Source organism: Loxodonta africana, chromosome 2, assembly GCF_030014295.1.
Source record: "Loxodonta africana isolate mLoxAfr1 chromosome 2, mLoxAfr1.hap2, whole genome shotgun sequence".
NCBI classification, from domain to species: Eukaryota; Metazoa; Chordata; class Mammalia; order Proboscidea; family Elephantidae; genus Loxodonta; species Loxodonta africana.
Window position 1 is genome coordinate 81,164,900 of NC_087343.1, and position 23,981 is coordinate 81,188,880.

General features: G+C 39.8%; 1 protein-coding gene across 1 annotated transcript in view; it reads left to right on the forward strand.

Annotated features, from left to right (window-relative positions):
- Positions 1-23,194, forward strand: part of F2R (coagulation factor II thrombin receptor) — a 29,124-nt gene extending 5,930 nt beyond the window's left edge. The window contains exon 2 of the mRNA XM_010588225.3: positions 20,009-23,194. Coding sequence (XP_010586527.1) covers positions 20,009-21,204 — 1,196 coding nt within the window. The 3' untranslated portion in view covers positions 21,205-23,194. The remainder of the gene's footprint in view (positions 1-20,008) is intronic.
- Positions 23,195-23,981: the final 787 nt, after the last annotated feature.

The following is a 23,981-nucleotide window of genomic DNA, read 5'->3' on the forward strand; positions in this document are numbered from 1 at the left end:
GAACCATGTTCTCATGAGGAATGAGCTGAGGAGCAAAGGTTTAAGGGAGGCAAGATTTGGGCTAGAGGGATGACTGGCTTTGGATTCTTGAAATACTTCCATATCCTGTGTAGTTTGTGAAGACAGAGTCTGACCTATACGAGAATGCTTTGGAGACAAAGTTTGGTTTGGTATAAAAACATCCTGAAAGCTAGCCACCAATGGGATAGATTGCCCTGTGAGTGCAGACAATGACACCAGGTGGTGAAAGGTTCAAGAATAGCTGGTGGTGACTGTGGCAGAAAGGATAGGGTGAGAGATTTCACTCACTGGCCTCTTGCCTACAGGATCAAGCCCAGTTCCTTAGCAGGGTGTGAGGTGCCCCTCCCCTTGCAGCCTCTGTCCAGCCACCCCCTTATTACACGTCCTTCATTTGTTCCATCCAGACTTAGCTCCTCCCTCAAGGAACCATGCTTTCTCTGGCTTTTGTCCACATGCTCTTCTCTCTGGCCAGAATGCCCTCCCCACACTCTGCTTATTCATGTATAATTGAAAAACCTTACCCTATATTGATCACCCATTATAGCCAAGACCTTGCTTAGGTATATTCACATACTATCTTATATATTCTTCACAGCAACCCTTTGAGTAGATGTCATGCCTATTTTACAGGTGAGGAAACTGAGACCCAGAATGGTTAATTCACAAAGTTAGTGTATTAGTTTCCTATTGCTGTTGTAATAAATTACCACAAATTTAGTTGCTTAAAACAATGTGAATTTATTATCTTACAATTCTGGAGGTCAGCAGTCTGAAATCTGTTTCAGTGGGCTAAATCGAAGTGTTGATAGAGCTATATTCCTTCTGGAGGCACTAGGGGAGAATCTGTTTTCTTGCCTTTTCCGGCTTCTAGAGGTTGCTTACATTCCTTGGTGTATGACCTCTTCCATCATCAGAGCCAGCAGGGTGGCTAGTGTCTTCTCCCTTCTCTGCCGTCTGCTACTATTCTTCCATCTTCTCTCTCACTGACTGTAACTCTGCTGCCTCCCTCTTATAAGGATCCATGTAATTACATTGGCCTCACCCAGATAGTCCAGGATAATCTCCCTGGTTCAAGACCCTTAATTTAACCACATCTGCAAAATCCCCTTTGCTGTGTAAATTAACATATTTACAGGTTCTGGGATTAGGACATGGGCATCTTTGGGGGACCATTATTCAGCCACGGACCTGTTTTTCCTAAATGCGGTTTACTCTACCACCTCCTATGGAGAGGGAGCTGTCCAGGCCCCCAGACCCTTTTACAGTAGAGAGGCAGCCCCACTGTGCTCCCCAGGACCCCTCAAGGCAAAATCTCTGTCCCATTCACTTGCTAGTCCAGGCCCTGCACACGGAGGTGTTTAGTAACCGTTTATGCTTGGGTTGTGGAATTCTATTACATACTTTTGCTAACAGATGATGAAAGTGGAGCCCTGATGGTGCAGTGCTTAAAAGCCCAGCTGCTAACCAAAAGGTCAGCAGTTTGAATCCACCAGCCACTGCTTGGAAACCCCATGGGGCAGTTCTGCTGTGTTCTATAAGGTAACTGTGAATTAGAACCGACTCAGGTTTGGTTCTGATTTAACAGGTGATGAAACAGGCCTATGAAGCTATAAATAGATTCCTACTCATGAATGCAAATTAATTGGACTTCACGAAGAGACCTTAACCCAGACAGAAAGACCCAAAACTGGACAGGAAGCAGGCCAAAAAGTTCTGTAAAGCCAGAAAATCAAATTTCTTATGAACCAGCAAGTAATTTTCTACCCCAATGTATCTTTTTTTTTCTTTGTCTGAAATATTCTTTAGCGGCTTTGCTTTTATTTTTATAGGCCATATTGGGATAATGGGTTCTCTCTTACTTTGTCTGCTCTTCCTTAATGTGAGGGAATTTTTTCAGGATTCCCGGTCTCTTTCAGGAATATTCTTTTCGTTTACAATTTAGGTCATCTCTGCTGGTTGCCTTTCTACTTCTCTTCATCTTCCTAATTCAGCATCTTCAGCCCTTTACCTCTCAACAGAAGAGAGTGTTATAAATACTACTTGCAGTTTCTCAGCAGATCTGAATTTGTTCTTTTCCAAAATACTTCTGGCAGGTCTCCTTCCCTCTGTCTTTTCTGCCCTTTTCTTCTTCCCTCAGTCCTTGTCAACCTCACAAACCGGAACTCAACTGGGCCTTGAGGTGGAGTTCTGCCGAGACAGTGGAGTCACCAGGGCCCTGGGTTTATCTCCCTGCTCACCTCGCCTTGGGCAAGTGTTTTCTCTTTCAGATCCTACACACACCCCACTTCTATCTCATTAGAACTCCCTTCTGCTGTGGATATTCGCAAAAACCCTAGTATTCCAAAGAGAGCCAGGAACCACAGCTTTCGTTTATTTTTGACTGTGATGCTAGTATTAAGGACTTTAGCAATTTCAACATACAGAATTTTCTGTTTGTTTCCGTATTTTGTGGTTTCTTTTATTTTGCCTTTTTCCTTCTCTTGCTTATCCCTAGAACTGTCAGAGTGAGTAGGTTAGAGGTTTTTCCCCAGGTACATGTGTCCACTGCTCCCAAATATCCTCTCCCACATTGACCTTGTCATGATAGTTGACACACCCACCTTGGAGAAACCCCCTGAAGTTGAAGCCTTGTTTTTCCCGTCCCAAGGCATCCAATAAAGTTTTGGGACTTAAAATGCTATTACAGGCCTTTATGTGCTTTAAAAGAGCTTGGCCTTTTGAATGACAGGAACAATCTATAATTTGAACTTAGAAACAAAGTTATTTAACTTTAAGAAAGGACATCATAGAGTCACTTTTTTCATATTTCAAGTCTATGATGAATTAAAAATCAGGTATTGTAGTATTATAAAGGAGTGTTTTCTCATATTTTCTTTTATTACTAACCAACAATAAGAAGAGGAGAAACTATACATTGTGACACAGGAGATGTGTATATGTGTAATAAGTACAGACAATAATAGTGTGTGTGTGTGTCCATATAGTCTTGTGAAACTTTGGTTTCTTATATATGTATATGTTTCATGCAATGCATTCTGATATTTTCTATGCTATTCTATTTTTTTAAGTGCTTGTTACAGCCCTGTAAATTGATTTCATGACAACTGCTAAGTCTGTACCCATAATTTAAAACATAGTGCAGCAGGGATGGTGAATTTTCCCACGGTGAGCAGAATTGAAGGCCTTATTCACATTTTGAGAAGAATTCCGCTTTCCTTGAGGTGCCATTTATGATTGTTTTTAATTGTAGCTACAATCCAATTTATTTGAGTTCGGGTGTAGGAACGGTTGTGAATCACGTTTTTAAAGAGATAAAGCGATATGATGTGGCTCAAAGGATGAATTTTGGAGCCAGGCAGATCTAGGTTCAAATCCTGGCTCCTCCACTTGCTGGCTGTGTAACTTTAGATTAGTTAGTTAGCCTCTCTGTGCCTCCAAGCTGTCACTTATAAAATGGGGGTTATAATGCTTATTTCCTAGAAATGTTAGAATCAAATTAAGTGAAGTAAGTACCTGGCACATAGTGGGTGTTCAACAAGTGTTTTGTATTTTTCATATGGCAACTCCTCCCAATTCCAGAAAGCTTTGAGGAGTTAATATCAAATGAATTATCTAAGTGTAAAACTGTGTTCACACAAACATTCAATAACTTTCCCTTTCAAAACAAAAACCTTCATACTTAATTTCCTAGTGGAGCGTAAATGTGCATAAAGTATATATTTTGCTTTTTTTTTTTTTTTTTTACTTTTTATTATGGAACGTTTCAAATGTACACAAAAACGAAAAGGACTATAATTACCCCCTATTTAAAACCAAAAAAAAAAAAAAAAGCTTTTTTTCTTTTTTTATTGTTTGTTAGGTTTGATACCCATCATCCAGCTTCAACATTATTGAAACATGGCCAATCTTGTTTTGTCTATGCTTCCACTTTCTCCTCCCCCAACTGAATAATTTTAAAGCAAATCCCAGAAGTCCTATCGTTTCATCTGTAAATGCATCAGTATTTATCCTTAGAAATAAATCTTTTTTCCCTACATAACCATGATACCATTAAAAAAAATAATAATAACACCTTAAAAATTTTAACAGTTCCTTCATATCATCTAATATTCACTCCATTTTCAAATTTCTCTGTTTCATAAATGCCTTTTTTTTTTAAGGGTAATAATTTATTCTTAAAATATTATACCCAGGCAAGTGGAGTAAACCAACATCTTGTAGAGTACTTATTTGTACTTAAAACATAAATGATTTCTCAAGGATAAGGATAGAACAAATTACAGTTTCCACTGGGATCTAGATGGAAAATGTTTTATCTTCACACAGAATCAGTCTCAAGTCTGAAGATTGCTGAAGAAAATGTTTTGCATCCTAATTACACTGTGTGAGTATAACAATAATTATTAAAAAATGCACCATTATCAAATTTTATGTTGAAAAATGATGGCTTTAACCCTGTAGTAAAAACTAGTTAGATTAGTGGTCATGTAAAAACAAATACAAATAGAAAATAATTCTTCTTGTTGAAAATAAGGTAAGAGGCTCCCTTCCTCCCCTATTCTTTCAGAATTTACTTCAAGTAACTTGTCACTGTAAACTATTTCTCTGTCTCTTTGCAAAGTATATAAATATAAGGTGTTAGTTTACCTGGCAGCCACCTCTTTAAAAAATATCAGTTCCGGTAATTCTTCCCTACCTCCCAGTTTCCTTGAAGGAAGTTAGCATAACTTCAGGTATTCTGCCATAAATATGCTAGAAAATTAGTGATTTTATTCTGAACACTTGAATATTCACTTAGCTATGTAAGGTCAGATTCCTTTCTATTTTTGCAATCCCTTTAGCTGTTTGCCTGTGATGCATCACATTCTGGTTTAATAGTGATGTAATAATAAAACTTTTCTTTCTCATCTGTATTTGTGGAGTTTTCTGGTTTGGGAGTAGATTTTGTTTTACATTATATTTCTTCAACAGTCACCAGTATGTTTTTTTAATATCCTCCCGTGTTTGGAAAATTTCCCAAACTATGTGTTCTGCCTCCGCATAGAAGACACTGGATTTTGTTCTTCCAGTGTCCTTAGTAGTTGAGGTGCAGGTATGTAACCTAGAATATACAATCAGATGTATCTGCATGACTTGATTTGGGAATGAGCAGCTGGAGGAGGCAGGTGCCACACAAAATAGAACTCTTGGGGATGATGGAAAAGGTGGTGCCTGATTTTTTTAGAGGCGGCTGCAGTGTCAGATTTCTATTCTCCAGACTTGAAAGGTATTTTAAATTGTACTTTACTGTTATTATCATATTTTGCTCGCTTAGAGAAATGTATTTGCGTATTGATCTTGGCCAAGGCAACATTGGGAATACTCCCACATAGTCAACTTGTCATCTACAAATACTGACTGCTTTATCCATTTGGTTCTAATTCCCAAAACTAATTAGTTTTTCTTGTCTTATTACTTTGCTGAAAATGTACAGTGCAATGTTGACTTTTAGGAAGATAGAGAACATTCTTGATTTTGTTTCAAATTTTAAAAATGAGATGGTTTTTGCTTTGTTTTGTTTTACATTTTTCCAGCAACTTATTATGAAAAATTTGAAACATACAGCAGTGTTGAAAGAATTTTACAGTGGGCTCTCGTATGCCTGTTACCTAGATTCTACCATTGACGTTCTACTATACCTGCTTTATTAAACACCTATCCATCTATCCATTCATCAATCTATTTTTTGGATATATTTCAGAGTAAATTGCTGACATCAGTACACTTCTCCCTAAATACTTGAGCAGCAAATAATTAGAGCTCAGTATTTGTTTACAGTTTTTACTTTAGACATATAGGTTATATGCAATGAAAGTCACAAATCTTGTGTGCATTCATTGAGTTTTGACAAATGCACACGTCTATGTAACCCAAACCTCTATCAAGAACATTACCATTACCATGGAAATTGATTTCATACCCCTCCCAGTTAACTCCTTTCTGACTCCCTAAGATGCAACAGCTTTTCTGATTTTTTTCCCTCCCATAGATTTGTTTGCCTATTCTAAATCATCGTATAAATGGAGTAATACCATGGATACTCTTTTACTTAGCATAATGTTTATGAGATTCATTCATGTTGTTGTGTCTATCAGTTGTTCGTTCATTTTTATTGCTGAGTAGTCACATTTTCATTTTAATCATATTGCCAAAATCCCTTAGGAGTTTACCCTCTTATTCATAATAGAAGTGCCTTTTTTCTGTATCCTTACTATTACTGGTTTTTGGTCATCTTTTTGATCTTAGCCAAACTTTTGTGTTGCAAATACTTTTTTCAAGTTTGTCATTCCTCTTTCAACCGTATTTATGGTACTTTTCTATATGGAAGTTTAAGATGTTTATGTAGACTTGTTAATTTTCTATGGTTTCTGTTTTTGTCAGTGCCTTCAGTGTAGCTTGGACTTCTTCCTTCAGTACCATCAGTTCTTGATCATAGGCTACCTCCTGAAATGGTTGAATGTCAACCAATCCGTTTTGGTACAGTGACTCTCTGTATTCCTTCTATCTTCCTTTGATGCTTCCTGCGTTGTTCAGTTTTTTGCCCATAAACCAAAACCAAACCCACTGCCATTGAGTCAACTCCAACTCATAGCAACCCTATAGGACAGAGTAGAACTGCCCCATAGGGTTTCCAAGGCTGTAATCTTTACAGAAGCAGACTGTATTGCAACTCAAGGCTTGAATGTTTTCTTCAGTTCTTTTGGCTTGAAAAATGCTGAGCATGTTCTTCCATTTGGTTTTCCATCTCCAGGTCTTTGCATATTTTGTTATAATACTGTACTTTGTCTTCTCGAGCTGCCCTTTGCAATCTTCTGTTCAGCTCTTTTATTTCATCATTTCTTCCTTTTGCTTTAGCTACTCTATGTTCAAGAACAAGTTTCAGAGTCTCTTCTGACATCCATTTTGGTCTTTCCTGTCTTTTTAATGACTTCTTGCTTTCTTCATGTATGATGCCCTTGATGTCATTCCACAACTCGTCTGGTCTTTGGTCGTTAGTGTTCAATGTGACAAATCTCTTCCTGAGATGGTCTCTAAATTCAGGTGGGACACACTCAAGGTCATATTTTGGCTCTTGTCGACTTGTTTTAGTTTTTTTCAGCTTCGACCTGAATTTGTATATGAGCATTTTATGGTCTGTTCCAAAGCTGACTCCTGGCCTTGTTCAGACTGATGATATCGAGCTTCTCCATCATCTCTTTCCACAGATGTAGTCGATTTGATTCCTGTGTATTCCATCTGGTGAGGTCCATATGTATAGTCACTGTTTATGTTGTTGAAAAAAGTTATGCAGTGGGATGGATAGCTTTTGTACAGCCTTTCTCACCATGATTTTGTAACTCCCACCCAAGTGATTGGGCAAGACTGTGTCATGGATTCAATTATGTCCCCCCAAAAATGTGTGTATCAACTTGGTTAGGCCATGATTCTCAGTATCGTATGGTTGTCCTCCATTTTGTGATTGTAATTTTATCTTGAGAGGATGAGGGTGGGATTGTAACACCACCCTCACTCAGGTCACCTCCCTGATCCAAGGTAAAGGGAGTTTCCCTGGAGTGTGGCCTACACCACCTCTTAACTCTCAAGAGATAAAAGTAAACGGAAGCAAGCAGAAAGTTGGGGACCTCATGCCATCAAGAAAGCAACACGAGGAACAGAGCACGTCCTTTAGACATGGGGTCCCTATGCCTGAGAAGCTACTCCACCAAGGGAAGATTGAGGACAAGGACCTTCATCCAGAGCTGACAGAAAGAGGAAGTCTTCCCCTGGAGCTGACACTCTGAATTTGGACTTGTAACCTACTAGACCGTGAGGGAAAAAAAAAATTCTCTTTGTTAAAGCCAACCACTTGTGGTATTTCTGTTATAACACTTGATGACTAAGACACTGTGGAGATAAAGTAATTGTGGCCCCCACATGTCTGTCAGTTTGTTGTACTGTGGTGGCTTGTGTGTTATTGTGATGCTGGAAGCTATGCCACCGGTATTCAAATACTAGCAGAGTCACCTATGGCAGACAGGTTTCAACTGAACTTTCAGACTAAGAAGACTAGGAAAGACTCAGCAGTCTACTTCTGAAAAGATTTAGCCAGTGAAAACCTTATGAATAGCAGAGGAACATTGTTTGATATAGTGCCACAAGGTGAGCCCCTCAGGTTAGAAGGCACTCAGAAGATGACTGGGGAAGAGCTGCCTCCTCAAAGTTGAGTCAACCTTAATGACATGGATGTAGTCAAGCTTTTGGGGCCTTCTTCTGCTGATGTGGCACGACTCAAAATGAGAAGAAACAGCTGCAAACATCCCTTAATAATTGGAATGTGGAATGTATGAATCTAGGAAAATTGGAAGTTGTCAAAAGTGAAAGGGAATGCATAAACATTGATATCCTAGGCATTAGTGAGCTGAAATGGACTGGTATTGGCCATTTTGAATTGGACAATCATATGGTCTACAATGCTGGGAATGACAACTTGAAGAGGAATGGTATTGCATTCATTGTCAAAAAGAACATTTCAAGATGTCTCCTGAAGTATAACACTATCAGTGATAGGATAATATCTATACACCCACAGGAACACCAATTAATAAAACTATTATTCATATTTATGCACCAACCACCAAGGCCAAAGATGAAGAAACCGAAGGTTTTTACCAACTTCTGCAGCCTGAAATTGATCAAACATGCAATCAGAATGCATTGATAATTACTGGCGATTGGAACCCAAAAGTTGGAAATGAAGAAGAATCAGTGGTTGGAAAATATGGCCTTGGTGAAAGAAACAATGCCAGAGATTGCATGATAGAATTTTGGAAGACCAATGACTTCTTCATTGTAAATACCTCTTTTCACCAACATAAAACGGTGACTATACATGTGGACCTTGCCAGATGGAATACACAGGAATCAAATCGACTGTGGGAAGAGACGGTGGAAAAGCTCAGTATTATCAGTCAGAACAAGGCCAGAGTCTGACTTTGCAACAGACCATCAATTGCTCATATGCAAGTTCAAGTTGAAATGGAAGAAAATTAGAACAAGTCCACGAGAGCCAAAATATGACCTTGAGTATATCCCACCTGAATTTAGAGACCATCACAAGAATAGCTTTGATGCTCTGAACATTAATGACCGAAGACCAGATGAGTTGTGGAATGACATCAAGGACATCATACATGAAGAAAGCAAGAGGTCATTAAAAAGACAGGAAAGAAAGAAAAGACCAAAATGGATGTCAGAAGAGACTCTGAAACTTACTCTTGGACATCGGGTAGCTAAATTGAAGGAAGAAATGATGAAGTAAAAGAGCCGAACAGATTACAAAGGGCAGCTTGAGAAGACAAAGTGAAGTATTATAACAAAATATGCAAAGACCTGGAGATGGAAAACCAAAAGGGAAGAACATGCTCGACATTTTTCAAGCTGAAAGAAGTGAAGAAAAAATGCAAGCCTCGAGTTGCAACATTGAAGGACTCTATGGGGAAAATATTAAACGACTCAGGAAGCATCAAAAGATGAAAGGAATACACAGAGTCACTATACCAAAAAAGAATTGGTCAACCTTCAGCCATTTCAGGAGGTACCATATGAAAAAAAAAAAAATATGAGAAGGAACCAATGGTACTAAAGGAAGAAATTCAAACTGTACTGAAGCCATTGGCAAAAAAACAAGGCTCCAGGAATCGATGGAATACCCACTGAGATGTTTCAACAAATGGATGGAACACTGAAAGTACCCACTCATTTATGTCAAGAAATTTGGAAGACAGCAACTGGCCAACCAACTAGAAGAGATCTATATTTCCCAAGAAAAGTGATCCCACCAAATGTGGAAATTATCGAACAATATCATTAATATCACAGGCAAGTAAAATTTTGCCAAAGATCATTCCAAAGCTGCCGCAACAGTATATTGACAGTGAACTGCCAGAAATTCAAGCCAGATTCAGAAGAGGACGTGGAACCAGGGATATCACTGCTGATGTCAGATGGATCCTGGCTGAAAGCAGAGAATACCAGAAAGATGTTTACATGTGTTTTATTGACAATGCTAAAGCATTTGACTGTGTGGATTATAACAAATTATGGACAACATTGCAAAAATGGGAATGCCAGAACACTTAAATGTCCTCATGAGGAACCTGTACATAGACCAAGAGGCAGTCGTTCGAACAGAACAAGTGGTTTAAAGTCAGGAAAGGTGTGCGTCAGGTTGTATCCTTTCACCATACTATTCAATCAGTATGCTGAACAAGTAATCTGAGAAGTTGGACTATATGAGGAAGAATGGGGCATCACAATTTGAGGAAGACTCATTAACAACCTGCATTATGCAGATGACACAATCTTACTTGCTGAAAGTGAAGAGGACTTGAAGCACTTACGGATGAAGATCAGAGACCACAGCCTTCAGTACGGATTACACCTCAACGTAAAGAAAACAAAAATCCTCACAACTGGACCAATAAGCGACATCATGATAAATGGAGAAAAGAATGATGTTTTCAAGGATTTTATTTTACACGGATCCACAACAACACCCATGGAAGCAGCAGTCAAGAAATCAAAAGCCACATTGCATTGGGGAAATCTGCTGCAAAAGACCCCTTTAAAGTGTTGAAAAGCAAAGATGTCACCTTGAAGACTAAGGTGTGCCTGACCCAAGCCATGGTGTTTTCGATGACTTCCATGTATATGAAAACTGGATGATGAATAAGGAAGACTGAAGAGGAATTGATGCCTTTGAATTGTAGTGTTGGAGAAGAATATTGAATATAGCATGGACTGCCAAAAGAATGAACAAATCTGTCCTGGAAGAAGTACAAACAGAATGCTCTTTAGAAGCAAGGATGGTGAGACTACTTCTCACATACGTTGGACGTGTTGTCAGGAGGGGTCAGTCCCTGGAGAAGGACATCATGCTTGGTAAAGTAAGGATCAGTGAAAAAGAGGAAGACCCTCAATGAGATGGATTGACACTGGCTGCAACAATGGGCTTAAGCATAACTATTGTGAGGATGGTGCAAGACGGGGCAGTGTTTCGTTCTGTTGTACATGGGGTTGCTATGAGTCAGAACTGATTCGATGGCACCTAACAACAACAACAAAGGGACTGGTGAGTTTTACCATCCCACTAAGCTTAAAATGAGCCATCCCACAAGTGGGAGGAGAGGATCTCACTATCACCAAGGAAGAAGAGCCAGGAGTGGAGCGCATTCTTTGGACCTGGTATCCTTGTGCTGAGAAGATCCTAGAACCGAGAGAGAGAAAGAGTTGTAACATTGAAGACAGTGGGAAGCGGTGACAGAGAAACTACGGCAGGAGAGACCAGCCTGAGACAGTCGGGCCCACAGAGCAAGAAAGCTGAGTGCCTTTGAGAAGGAGGTTTACTGGTGGAGTGGGGTATCTCTGGGTGCTTATCGGTAGAGCTAAAAGAGCTTTGTAACGCTTGCTCAAACGGAACAGAGGCTGAGGGCCAGAGAGAGGTGTGCCTGTGGGCATGGCTGGGGACAGGCTATCCTGATGGAAGAACTGTATTCTGAGGGTTCCAGAACCTGAACTGTAACATGTTATTTCCCTAATAAGCCCCATAATTGTGAGTATTATCTGTGAGTTCTCTGTGGCCATTTTAATGAATTACTAAATCCAGCAGAGAAGCAGAGAGTGCCATAGGAGGGATGGTTAGTATCAGAATTGGTAAAGATGACAGAGAGGGGAGACATGTCTGACCTCCACCACAGAGGAATCAGCCTTCAGCTGTTGATCTTGATCTCCTCTCCCTTGTGAAGTTAGAAGAGGTCAGACACTGCCCTCATGCCATTTTTACGTGGTATTTGCAATGAATAAGTTGTTAGTCTTGCAAAATTCTAACATGTGATTTCTGGTGTTGTTTCTATCACCTAGGGCATATATTCCAACTACTGACCCTTCTTCTTTTTATCCAATTTTCACATTCCAATCACGAGTAATTATTAATCCATCGTGATTGCATGTTTGATCAATTTCAGACGCAGAAGTTGGTAAATATCTTCAATTTCTTCATCTTTGGCATTAGTAGTTGGTGCGTAAATTTGAATAATAGTTGTATTAACTGGTGTTGTAGCATAAATGCCTTTTAAGGGTTGGTTTGTGCAAACCAGGATCAAACAAAGTCCACCATTGCATCTGATTGATATGTGTGTTGAATCTCTTTTAATCTGTAACTGTTTCCCCTACCCTACATCTCTTTTTGTTGCTGTTTATTTGTCAGAGGAACTAGGTCATTTGTCTTACTCAGTTTTCCACATTCTGGATCTGGCTGTGTGCATCTTGCAGGGCTGCCCAACAGGTCCATCTTTCCTCTGTCTTTTTGGTAACGTGGTGAGTAGATCTAGAAGCTTTATCAGATTCAGGTTCAGTTTTTTGCAAAACCACCTCGGAGACAGTGCTGTGTACTTCCTATTATGTCACCTCAAGATCGTCTCTCTTTTTGTGAGGTTAAGATGACCCAGTGGGCTCAGGAGCTGTCAGCCTGATTCACCAATTATCAAGTTCCCCGTCAGCCTTTTCCCTAATAGTTTTAGCAGTCATTGATGAGCATTGGACTAAATCCATTATTTCAGTAAGAGTTTTCAAGTGATTGATTTTCTAAGTCTGTTGTTGTTTCTGCATCTATTAATTGAAATTGTTTTATAAAGAAAACTTTTCCTCATCAACTATTTGGTTTCCCCGAAATATTGTTTACATAGAAAAGGCAAGATAAATGCTTATCTCTTGCCTTTATTTACCAGTTTTCAGAATGTGTGCCCTAACTTCCTCCAAAGGTGACCAATAAGGTTTTATTTTCCTTTGAGTATCAATATGAACTCATGGATTTTAACATATGTGAAGCATTTCAATTCATTTCAGTCAGTATTCTTTTGATGATCAAGTTGTTGAATCTTTGGCCAGTACGAGTGTTCAGGTTGATTCCAGAGTATTTTTTACCTGATTTTAGTATTCTTTGAAGATGTTCGAGGGTCATCTTGTCCATTTCCTCCCCAGATCTGGGACCAGCCATTTCTTTGAGGATCCCTGGTTCTTTTCATTGGGAAATGGTATGTGTTTGAATTTGAGGGAATGGAGCATTCTGGTAACTCAACTGTTTTCCATTTTGATGGAGTTAGTAATATTTCTACTCTTTTTCATCATCCCCTTCTTTATCTCTCTTTAATCCGTAATATTGTTTCACTTGTGGAGAAGTACAAGACAAAGCTCTCCTTTTCTTTGCGGAAATGCAGCCAGGGTCCTGGGACTTCTGCTTCGTTAATTCCAAAAAAACATGAGCCCTGTAGGGCTGCACTCTGAGTCAGAACTGAAGCTGGTGTGTCATGGGTTGCTGACTGGCATGTCATATATCCCAGAATTAAATGAGATCTGAAAGATCATCTGGTCACATCTCTGCACCCAGGCCAGAAAAAAATCACACACACACACACAAAAAAAATGCCTGACTCACTAATTTTAGAAATCTCCAGAGTTAGACAGTCCATATTCAAGCTATTGGTAATATGCTGTATTCAATAACCAAACCACTCTGAAGCCATTTAGAGGAACCTAAAGCAAGCAAACCTTAGCAAAAAGTATGAGAACTGTTTTTAGAACCTGAGCTGGATTTATATGTGTATGAAACCACAGCTTAACAACAAAAACACAGACGAATTACGAGTCTTTGGCATGCTGACAAGCGCTTTCTCCTTGACCTATGAGCTGTGCTAGAACCAAGGAAAAGTAAGATACTCAAACTCAAATTTCAGCCTAAGGGCCTTGAGCAAGTTGGAAATATCTAGTTCTCTCTTTTTCCTGGTTTGCTGTTTCTTTGGTACTGGTATGTATATATACATTTTTTTTTTAATTCTGACTTTCTTTTAATTCTACAAAAATCAGAATATCAAGCCTATAGTTGCAAAAAAGGGTAACACCTTAAAAAAAACACCTTAGGCAGTGATATTTAATCAAGGGATTTTGCATTCTTCCTGGGTGGATATAATGTTCCTCTCGGTGGGTATGATGTTCCTGTCATAAACCATAAACACCGTACTGCCAGAGAAGGACTAACCAGGGAAGAATATTTTGAAAACAAATAGTTATTGCCAGAGTACTAAATGTGGAGTGAAGCCTAATGGCAGTTTCATTTTCTGACCTAGTGATAGTATCTAAGCTTAGTTTTGAGTACTTCGTACTTTTCAAATTGTATCACTCCTCTAGATAGTGCCATGATTCAGAGAGAGGGATACCTGGTGGTGTACAGAAACCATGGTGGCATAGTGGTTAAGAGGTATGGCTGCTAACCAAAAGGGCCACAGCTGGAATCCACCAGGCGCTCCTTGGAAATTCTATGGGGGGGCAGTTCTACTGTGTCCTGTAGGGTTACTATGAGTCGGAATCGACTCAATGGCAATGGGTTGGGTTTGGTTTTGGTTGGTGGTGCAGTGATTAGGAGCATAACTTCTAACCAAAAGATTGGCAGTTCGAATCCAGCTGCTCCTTGGAAATTCTATGGGGCAGTTCTGCTCTGTCCTATTAGGATTGCTATGAGTCAGGATCAACTCTACGGCAATGGGTTTGGTGTGTGTGTGTGTTGTTTTTTTTTTTTTGTATTTATATATATATATATATATAAACTTTTTCCCCTCCATGCATCACGAAGGCCTTTAATCCGGCCAGGCTCCCAAAGGTGCAGGAGAGAATTCCATGTGTTATTTCAAGATTCTCCTAGGTTGGCATTTTTGAGGACACACGTCATTATGGAATTAAAATGCCAGAGCCCATTCATTCTTTTCTTTTCACTCCCACACATTCATTATGCCCTTGAGTAACCTCTATTCCTGGGCTGTTGGTTCCAGTGTCAGGTCTCCATGTGACTAGGTCAAGGTGAATGTACAGTAAGTTAGATGCATCACAAAAAGAAGAAAGGAATATTTCCAAAAAGGGCTGTGAACTTGAAATTTGATTTACAGCTCTGAATGCTGGGACTGTGTGTCATTTACGACCTATTCATGCCTCTCATCGTGCTGAAAAAGTAAACATTACTAAGTAGGAGACAAGAGGAGATTTAGATTCCATTTAATTTTAAATGATTGGGAATGAGCAAATGATTGAGTCTAAAAGCAAGCTACATGGAAATGGGAGGGGAAAGAAAATAAGAATTTCTTACATTGTAGTAATTTGTATAGTTTACAGATTGAGTGCATGTCCTATTTCATGTCCTGCTTCCCGCTGCCAGATTTCGTACAACAGTGTAATGTGAAGGATCGCTTTCATATGGCCTTTCTCACCATGGTCTTGTTAACTTCCACCAAAAGACTCGGCGGGGCTATGCAAACGAGGGCTTGTGGCCCACCAAGGGGATTGGACAGCTAGCTAATAATGTAAATAAGGTGCATGGCACCCTTATGGGCTAGGACCATGCAAATAAAGTGTGTGGAACTCTAACGAGGAGATTGACCAGTTTTGCCATCCTGCAAGACTTAAAATGAGCCATCCCAGAGGTGGGAAGGGAGGATCTCACCACCACCAGGAAAGAAGAGCCAGGAGTGGACAGCACCCTCTGGACCCAGGATCTCTGTGTGGAGAACCTCCTAGATCCAGGAGACAGAGAGAAGGAGCTGTAACATAGAAGACAACAAGAGACAGTGGCTCAAGATGGCAAGAACCAGGAGATCAGCATGAGATGGCTGTGGTGGGCTTCCCAGCCCATGGAGCAAGAAAGCTGAGCACCTTCAGGTGCGAGGCTTACTGGCAGAGTGGGGTGCCTCCGGGCAGAGCTCAAAGAGCTTTGTAACACTTGCCTGAGCAGGGCAGAGGCTAGGGCAAGGGGCTGAGGGGCCAAGGGGCCACAGAGAGGTTTGCCTATACGCACGTCTGAGAAGAGGTGGTCCTGATCAAAAAACTGTATCATGAGTGTTCCTGAACCTGAATAGTAACCTGTTACTTCTCTAATAAACCCCATAATTGTGAGTCTTGTCTGTGAGTCCTGTGTGGCCATTGCAATGAATTAGGGAACCGTGCAGAGAAGTAGAGAAGGCCATGGAAGGGACAGTTGGTTCAGAACTGGTAAAAAGGCATCAGAGTGGAGGCATGTCTGACCCTCACTTCAAAGGCACCAGCCTTGGACTGCTAATCTTTATTCTCCTTCCCCCCTGTGAAGTTAGAGGAGGTCAGCCACCACCCCTACAACAAATTTACAATCAGACAGGTCCTGGAAAAGCCAATATTAGAATGCAAATCTTCACTAAAAACTAATTTAGGGAATGCCTACCACATGCAGGGTGCTGTACTGGGGATTCAGAGACTGATAGAATGGTTCTTACCCTTGAGGAGCAATCTAGACATTTATCATTTCACTGTGACAGATCTACTGCCAGACCATCCCTTCATTACAGGGATGCAGAGGCAGTTTGTCTTCCACTTTTCACTGCCAGGCCCTGAACTACCATCTCTGAGTTGATATTGCTCTAGCTTTGTTCTTCATTTTGGAAATAAGAGCCAATCTATTATAATGTGTTTTCTAATTCCAGAATTTCCATTAATTCCTTTTTTTTTTTAACAGTTTTTTTGGCGATGGTTCCTATTTTTCATTCATTTCAATGAAATATTTTCCATGCTTCATTGAACACAATTGTGATAAATTCTTTAAAATCTCTATCTGCTAATTCCAATGTCTGGGTCATCTTGGGGTTGGTTTCCATTGATTGTCTTTTTTCATGATTCAAATGATTTTGGATTGTATCCTGGACATTGTTGTACTGTGAACACTCTGGATTTTGTTATATCCCTCCAAATAGTGTGGATGATTTTGCTTTAGCAGGCAATTAGTTTGGTCAAACTGAAACTGCCTGCCTTGAGCGGAAGCTCAAATCTCACTTCGTTTCTTTTATTTTTAGCAGAGCTGATTTGAATCTTCCCCACACGTGCATGGCTCAAGGGTCATCCAAAGACTAGGACAGAGTTTACACTAGAATTTGGGGTTCCCCCTCTCTGGCTTTCCCTTTTCCCGGATTCTCTTCTTACTCTCCAGTGACTGTGGTTGCCCTGAACTCTGCTGCTGACTGTTCAGGCCAGAAAGGCTGCAGGTTTTCTACCTGAGTTTTAGCCATCCTGTGTGGCACTGACTTGGCCTTCTCTCAGGCTAAAGTATATAGAAAACAAGAAACTCACCACATGCCATTGCTTCTTCCAGGATCACTCTCACCTCTCCATCCTACCCCATGAACCCAAGAGCCTTCAAGTCATTGATTTTTTTTTCCTACAGTTTGTAATTTTTATCTGAGAAACAGTTCGGTCTGGTAAGATCTTACAGGGCCATACCACATGTGGAACTATCTCTTTTACAGGATTATGCCTCTCTATGTAAATTTTCATTTGCGGGAGCTATTCCACTGCTGAAAAACAAAACCAAAAGTCTAAAAACGCACTATACTTGTACAACTTCCTGCCTATTTTTAAATCCTCTGTCATTAATCTAAGTGATCTGCATGTCCAGTCTTTGTTGTGAACATTCTCCTATTTTCCTCTGTGGTTTATCTCCTCCCTCCTCCCAGGATTTAACAAAGGCTCTTTGTCCATGTCTCCTCAATGGCAGAATTTTACCAAAGCTCTTTGAAAGGAAAAGCTGGTTGAATTCCAGCTACTAAATGTTGCATTTTTTTTTAATGAATATTTTAAGTGGGTATTTTTAGTAGAAGATGATGATAAAAGAAGAAAGTTAGGAATTGAGTCTTTCTTTTGACATCTGGTTGATACTCAAAAAAGCCTGGTTGGACTGGCACCTGACTTGATGCATGTAGCATTGGGCTGAGGAAGGCTATCTGCCTGGCGTGGGTGGCCCAGAACATCTGCTGCCCTGCTAACATGCTGGAGAAGGAGACAGGATGATGACTAAGGTAGTAGGTGCATTGTGGTTGTATTTGGAGATAATCTGAGAGACTGGTTTTGACCTAAATATGGTGAGAGATTTGGGGCATTCAACTATATAAATAAGAGTCCCTGAGAGGTGCAAATGACTAATGTACTCAATAGCTAACTTAAAGCTCGAACGTTCAAGTCTACCCAGAGGATCCTTGGAAGAAAGGCCTAGCAATTTACTTCCCCAAAAATCAGTCATTGAAGTCTCCGTGGAGCACAATTCTACTCTGGCACACTTGGGATTAGCATGAGTTGGAGTCAACTCCACTGCAACTGATACTATGTAAATGAACTAAAGATAATAGAGGAAAATTTCTGTCACATGACACATGGATAATGGTCTTGGAATTGGAAGCCCTGGGTCTTACTCTGAATTTGCCTCTAGCTCCATAGCCTTTAAGAAGTTCCCTCAAGATGAAATGGAATGTGTGGCTAATTGCCTCCACAAACAATGGCCTCCTTTGCTGTCGGATCAGAAGAAGTAGATGGTGCCCGGCTACTATTACTGAATGTTTCGAGCAAAGATTCTAAACACTGTCTCCTCACTTATTGATGTGCTTAGGTACCAAAGACCAGATGGTATGCAAAATCAGCATTATGTGAAAATGGAGGATGGCCACATCAGATCACAAAATGGAGGATGATTCCATCATTACACAACTGCCAGATTACATCATTACATAACTGCCAAATTACATCATTACATAACTCCCAAACCACTGAGATCACAGCCCCACCAAGCTGACACATAACCTTAACCATCAAAGCCAGTGTTACTCCCACCTTGCACTTAGCATTTGTTACTGCCAGACATACATCGTTAGTGTGCTGAATAGTTGGAGAGTATATTTTTTTTACTATTGTCATAAATGTGAAATGTCAGATAACAAGATAGTCAATAAGTGAGGAGGAGGCATAGAAGAATTCCAACCAAAAGGAAGAAAATGCAGAACAGAATTTCAAATTCTCATGGAATCCAGACTTTATGTAGCCTTTGAGGCTGGATGAACCCCTGAAACTATTGCCCTTAGATAATCTTTAAACCTTAAATGAAAAATATCCCCTGAAAGCTTCTTTAAACCTAACAATAGCCTAATTAGTAAAGAGTGTCTGCCTTGAGCATTGTGCTCTTTTAAGATCTATCTATATGGGATCAGCAGCAACTCCAAAGATTAAATGGGAACCTTAGGGGGCACTGGGTTTATGTTAATGTGGGAGGAACAACTCAGAAAAGGAAGGTGAGGGTGATTGCACAACTTGAAGAATGTAATCAGTGTCACTGAATTGTGCGTGTAGAAATTGTTGAACTGGTGTCTGTTCTACTGTGTATGTTCTCAACAACAACAAAAAATAAAATAACAAAAAAAGAAGTTCCCTCAACTTTTTATGTGGATTTTTCCATTGGAAAGGGTGGATGTCATGGATGGTTGCAAACTGCACGAAAAAATGTGCGTGTGGAGGTATATGAAGGAGGGAGGAGGAGGTCAAGTGCCTGCTAAATAAGCTGGAGGTGATTTGTTTGTTATAGATGGTGGCCACCCTGGTGGCACAGTGGTTAAGACCTTGGCTGCTAACCAAAAGGTTGGCCATTCGAATCCACCAGCCGCTCCTTGAAAACCCTCTGGGGCAATTCTACTCTGCCCTATAGGGTCACTATGAGTTGAAATCGACTTGATGGCAATACAATAAAAAAAAATAGGGAGTATAAAAAAGAAATCACTGCTTTTTTTCATCATGTCAAGTGTTCTCAGCCTTTCTTCATGTCTTCAGGTAAACCTCTGAAAGTCTATCATTTGCCTCCTTCCCTCTGAGGAACAGAGTTTTAAAAGTATTTGCTTGCGTCAAAAAAAACTGTACAATATTTGAATTAGCAAATTCTCTAATAAAGTCTGTAATACATTGTCACATTCCCTGCTCTTTGCTACCCGCTCTCCTAGTAAGAAACAAAAAATAAACAAAAGTTAAATGAACTTTCTACTCATCTCTTTTGCCTGTTTGATTTATTCATTTTTAATTTTATATTTTTCAGAATCAAAAGCAGAAAATGCTACTCCAGTACCCCGGTCATTTCTTTTCAGGAATTATGTTGATGATTTTGAAAAATTCTCACACGAGGAGTTAGAGGAGAAAAATGAAACCAATTTAAATGAAGACAGATTAATCTCCATCAATAAAAGTCAGCCTCTTCAGAAACGACCCCCTGTGTTCATCTCAGAAGAAGCCTCGGGTTATCTGACTAGCCCCTGGCTGACTCTCTTTATCCCCACCGTTTACACTGGCGTGTTTATAGTGAGCCTTCCTCTGAACATCATGGCCATCATTGTGTTCATCGTGAAAATGAAGATCAAGAAGCCTGCTGTGGTGTACATGTTACATCTGGCCATGGCAGATGTGCTGTTTGTGTCTGTGCTCCCCTTTAAGATCAGCTATTACTTTTCCGGAAGTGACTGGAAGTTTGGGTCTGAAATGTGTCGCTTTGTCACAGCAGCGTTTTACTCTAACATGTACGCCTCCATCATGCTCATGACAGTCATAAGCATTGACCGCTTTCTGGCTGTGGTATATCCCATGGAGTCCCTCTCCTGGCGCACTCTGGGGAGGGCTTCCTTCACTTGTCTGGCCATTTGGGCTGTGGCCATTGGAGGGGTGGTGCCTCTTGTCCTCAAGGAGCAAACTACCCAGGTTCCAGGCCTCAACATAACTACTTGTCATGACGTGCTCAATCAAACCGTGCACGACAGCTATTACGCGTATTACTTCAAAGCCTTCTGTGCTGTCTTCTTTTTTGTGCCATTGGTCATTTCCACAGTCTGTTATGTGTGTATCATTCGATGTCTTAGCTCTTCCAAAGTTGCCAACCAGAGCAAGAAGACCCGGGCTTTGTTCTTGTCAGCTGCTGTTTTCTGCATCTTCATCATTTGCTTTGGACCCACAAATGTCCTCCTGATTGTGCACTACTCACTCTTTTCTTATGATTCCTCAATGGAGGCTGCCTACTTTGCCTACCTCCTCTGTGTCTGTGTCAGCAGCATAAGCTGTTGCATTGATCCCATGATTTACTATTACGCTTCCTCTGACTGCCAGAGGTACCTCTACAGTATCTTATGCTGCAAAGAAAGCACTGATCCCAGCAGTTACAACAGCAGCGGGCAGTTAACAGCAAGTAAAATGGATACCAGCTCTACTACCTTGAATAACAGCATATACAAAAAGCTGTTAACTTAGGAAAGGGGACTGCCGTTAGGTTAAAAAGAAAAGAAAAAGAAAAGCGGACAACCTGGGGATTCTATCAGTCCCTGTAAAAAAGTGTTTACTTCACCATCTAGAACAACAAATGTGTTATTTGCAAGCCTCCTTACAAAAGCAATTGCACATTTACATTTGTTCACAGGAAAAGATAACAGAAATAGAAGACAGTTATTCAGAGGGAGTATTGTCAATGCAACAGTAATAGCTGAATGTTACTTTTTTTTATGTATTTAGATGATATGTATATATTTGCAGTACAGTATAGAATAGGCACTTTGAAAATCTTTTTTTAGGAGAATATGGGAATGACCTCTGATTTAATATGCAGAGGCTAGGTTGCTAAGGTTTAGTCCTGAACACCTGATGAGGTCTACTAATAGTGACAGATTTCGTAATCTGGACTTATACAGCTTTTGCAAATAAGTATATTTTGAAATTGTTCAACAGCAGTGTTTTAAGTTATTTAGAGATAAGGCTTAGTACTATCTGTGTGTAGAAAAAGCTTAGTGTTTTTTTACTTTAAACATATCAAAGTAAGAATTCTTAAAATTATTAAAACAGATGAAAACCCCTCCTTTTGGCACAGGTAGCATTTTTGTTTACACACTGTGGATGTGAACCAAGAATGAGCATAAATCCACTAGGGACCTTAGGTCAGCTTTCAAAGAAACCCACCCTGGGAGCTGCACTTTTTTGCATTGCTCAGCCTGATGCAGGAGGCCAAGCAGTAGACACACACAGGGCCATGTCAGGAACCCTCCACCTGGGGATGCTGGAGCTGAGCGTCCCAGAGAGCAGAGAGCTGGGGACCACCACATTCACTCCACCCTCTTGGTGTTTCCCCCCCAGGGTTGACTGTGAACTCATCATGTTTATTAGAAATTGGAAATGGTATCCTAGGAGGTGATGGATATAAAAGACTTCTCTACCTTTTTGAAGAACAAAAAAAGGAGCATTCACTTCTAGTAATTACCCTGCAAAGGTCAGTTCTCACATGGAAGTACCACGGAGCAAACATGAATACTTGCTATGTGCTATGGGCACTGTGATAGGTGCTGGGCATGCAGAGTTGAATGAGACTCAGACCTACCCTCAAGGAAAACACAGCAGACCGACACATAAATAGTTGCAATAGAGTGTGAGATATGTGTAATAAATATGTTGTTACATAAAGTGTTTTTAGCTAGGGTCACCAAGCATGTATCACACAAGCAAGACCTGCTTGTTAAAGAATCTTGAACATTTGTATTACTGCTTCCTGTGCTTATAACTTGAGATGAAAAGATACAATACAGAAAGTATATTTTTGAAAATTATTCAGTCTACATTAATTGGACACTATTTACAAATGTTTGAACTTGAGATGAAAACATAATACAATACAAGAAGTGTGTTTTTAAGAATAATTCCTCCAGTCTACATTAACTGGACACTATTTATAAATGTTTGTTCAATAAATTAAATAAGTTTTTTGAAGAGTTCATATCATAATATGATTAGAAATAACAGCGTGGAATTGGCTTGACTTTGAAATCTACCCAAATTCCTCTGTATTTTCAATTTACTTTTCTTAAGAGTTAATGAAAAAAAAAAAAGAGCTAATGAGATGATTTATAACAGAATTTCTAACCCCACAATGAGTATCAACTACACAAAAATCCTCAATGATTTGACAATATAATTTGGAAATTAGGTTGCAGTGTATTTTTGTTTCCCTTATGAAAAAAAAGGATGCATTTGTTTAAAAAAAAAAGGAAAATTGCAAGGCAAATGTTTACCTATTTAAAAGAGCAAGCTATTTCCAAATACCATAGACTAATTTACATCAAAGTCATATAACTGTATTGTCAGTAGAAACTAGTACTGATTTTATTAATTTAGTTACTCTATTCATTTTATCCAAATCAGTGGAATTTCATTGTTATTGTTTATTCAGTCTGTATATATTAAAATATCTCTGACTAAATATGACCATTATTCCTGTACTATCATTCTATACTTATAAAATATTATGTCACTGTTTTTGTGTTCTCTCTTTTTTAAATTTCTTATAACCTATATTAATAAACTTGAAAGTTTGCTTCAGCTCTGTTTAAAATAATTACTGTGTCTCTCAAGACCCAGGCACGATGGCACATTCTTAAATGTTTAACTGAAAAAGTGTGTGTTTAATGAAGGGGCAATTTACAGAGGTGTGGACAGTATTAACGGAATCAAAAAAGGATGGTGAAGCATCCCAAACCAAAAACAGGAAAAAACCAAACCCACTGCTGTCATTTCCAACTCGGTGATCCTAAAGAAGAGTAGAACTGACCCACTGGATTTCTAAGGCTGAAATCTTTACGAAAGCAGATTCCCACATCTTTCTCCCACAGAGCAGCTGGTGGATTCAAACTGCTGACCTTTCGGTTAGCGGCAGAGCGCTTTAACCACTGCACCACCAGGGCTCCTGTGAAGCCCCCCAGGGACTAGGAATTAGCGGAAGCCAGTACCACCCCTAGGCCCCAAAAGGTGGAAAGGGAATATACTGACTGATCCTATTTCCCCCACCCTCTGATCTCTTGTCTGTGCCTCCCATTGCTCTTAATCTTAATCAAAATCAGGAGGTCTATGAAAAATTGTTTCTTCCTACCAAGAATTCTGTTAACACAGAATTTTTTAAGTTAACATGCAAGTTTTTAAGTTCCTGAAGCCTGGACCCCCCCCACCACCACCCCCCCCGCAAGTATTTCAGGAATAGATAATGTACAGAG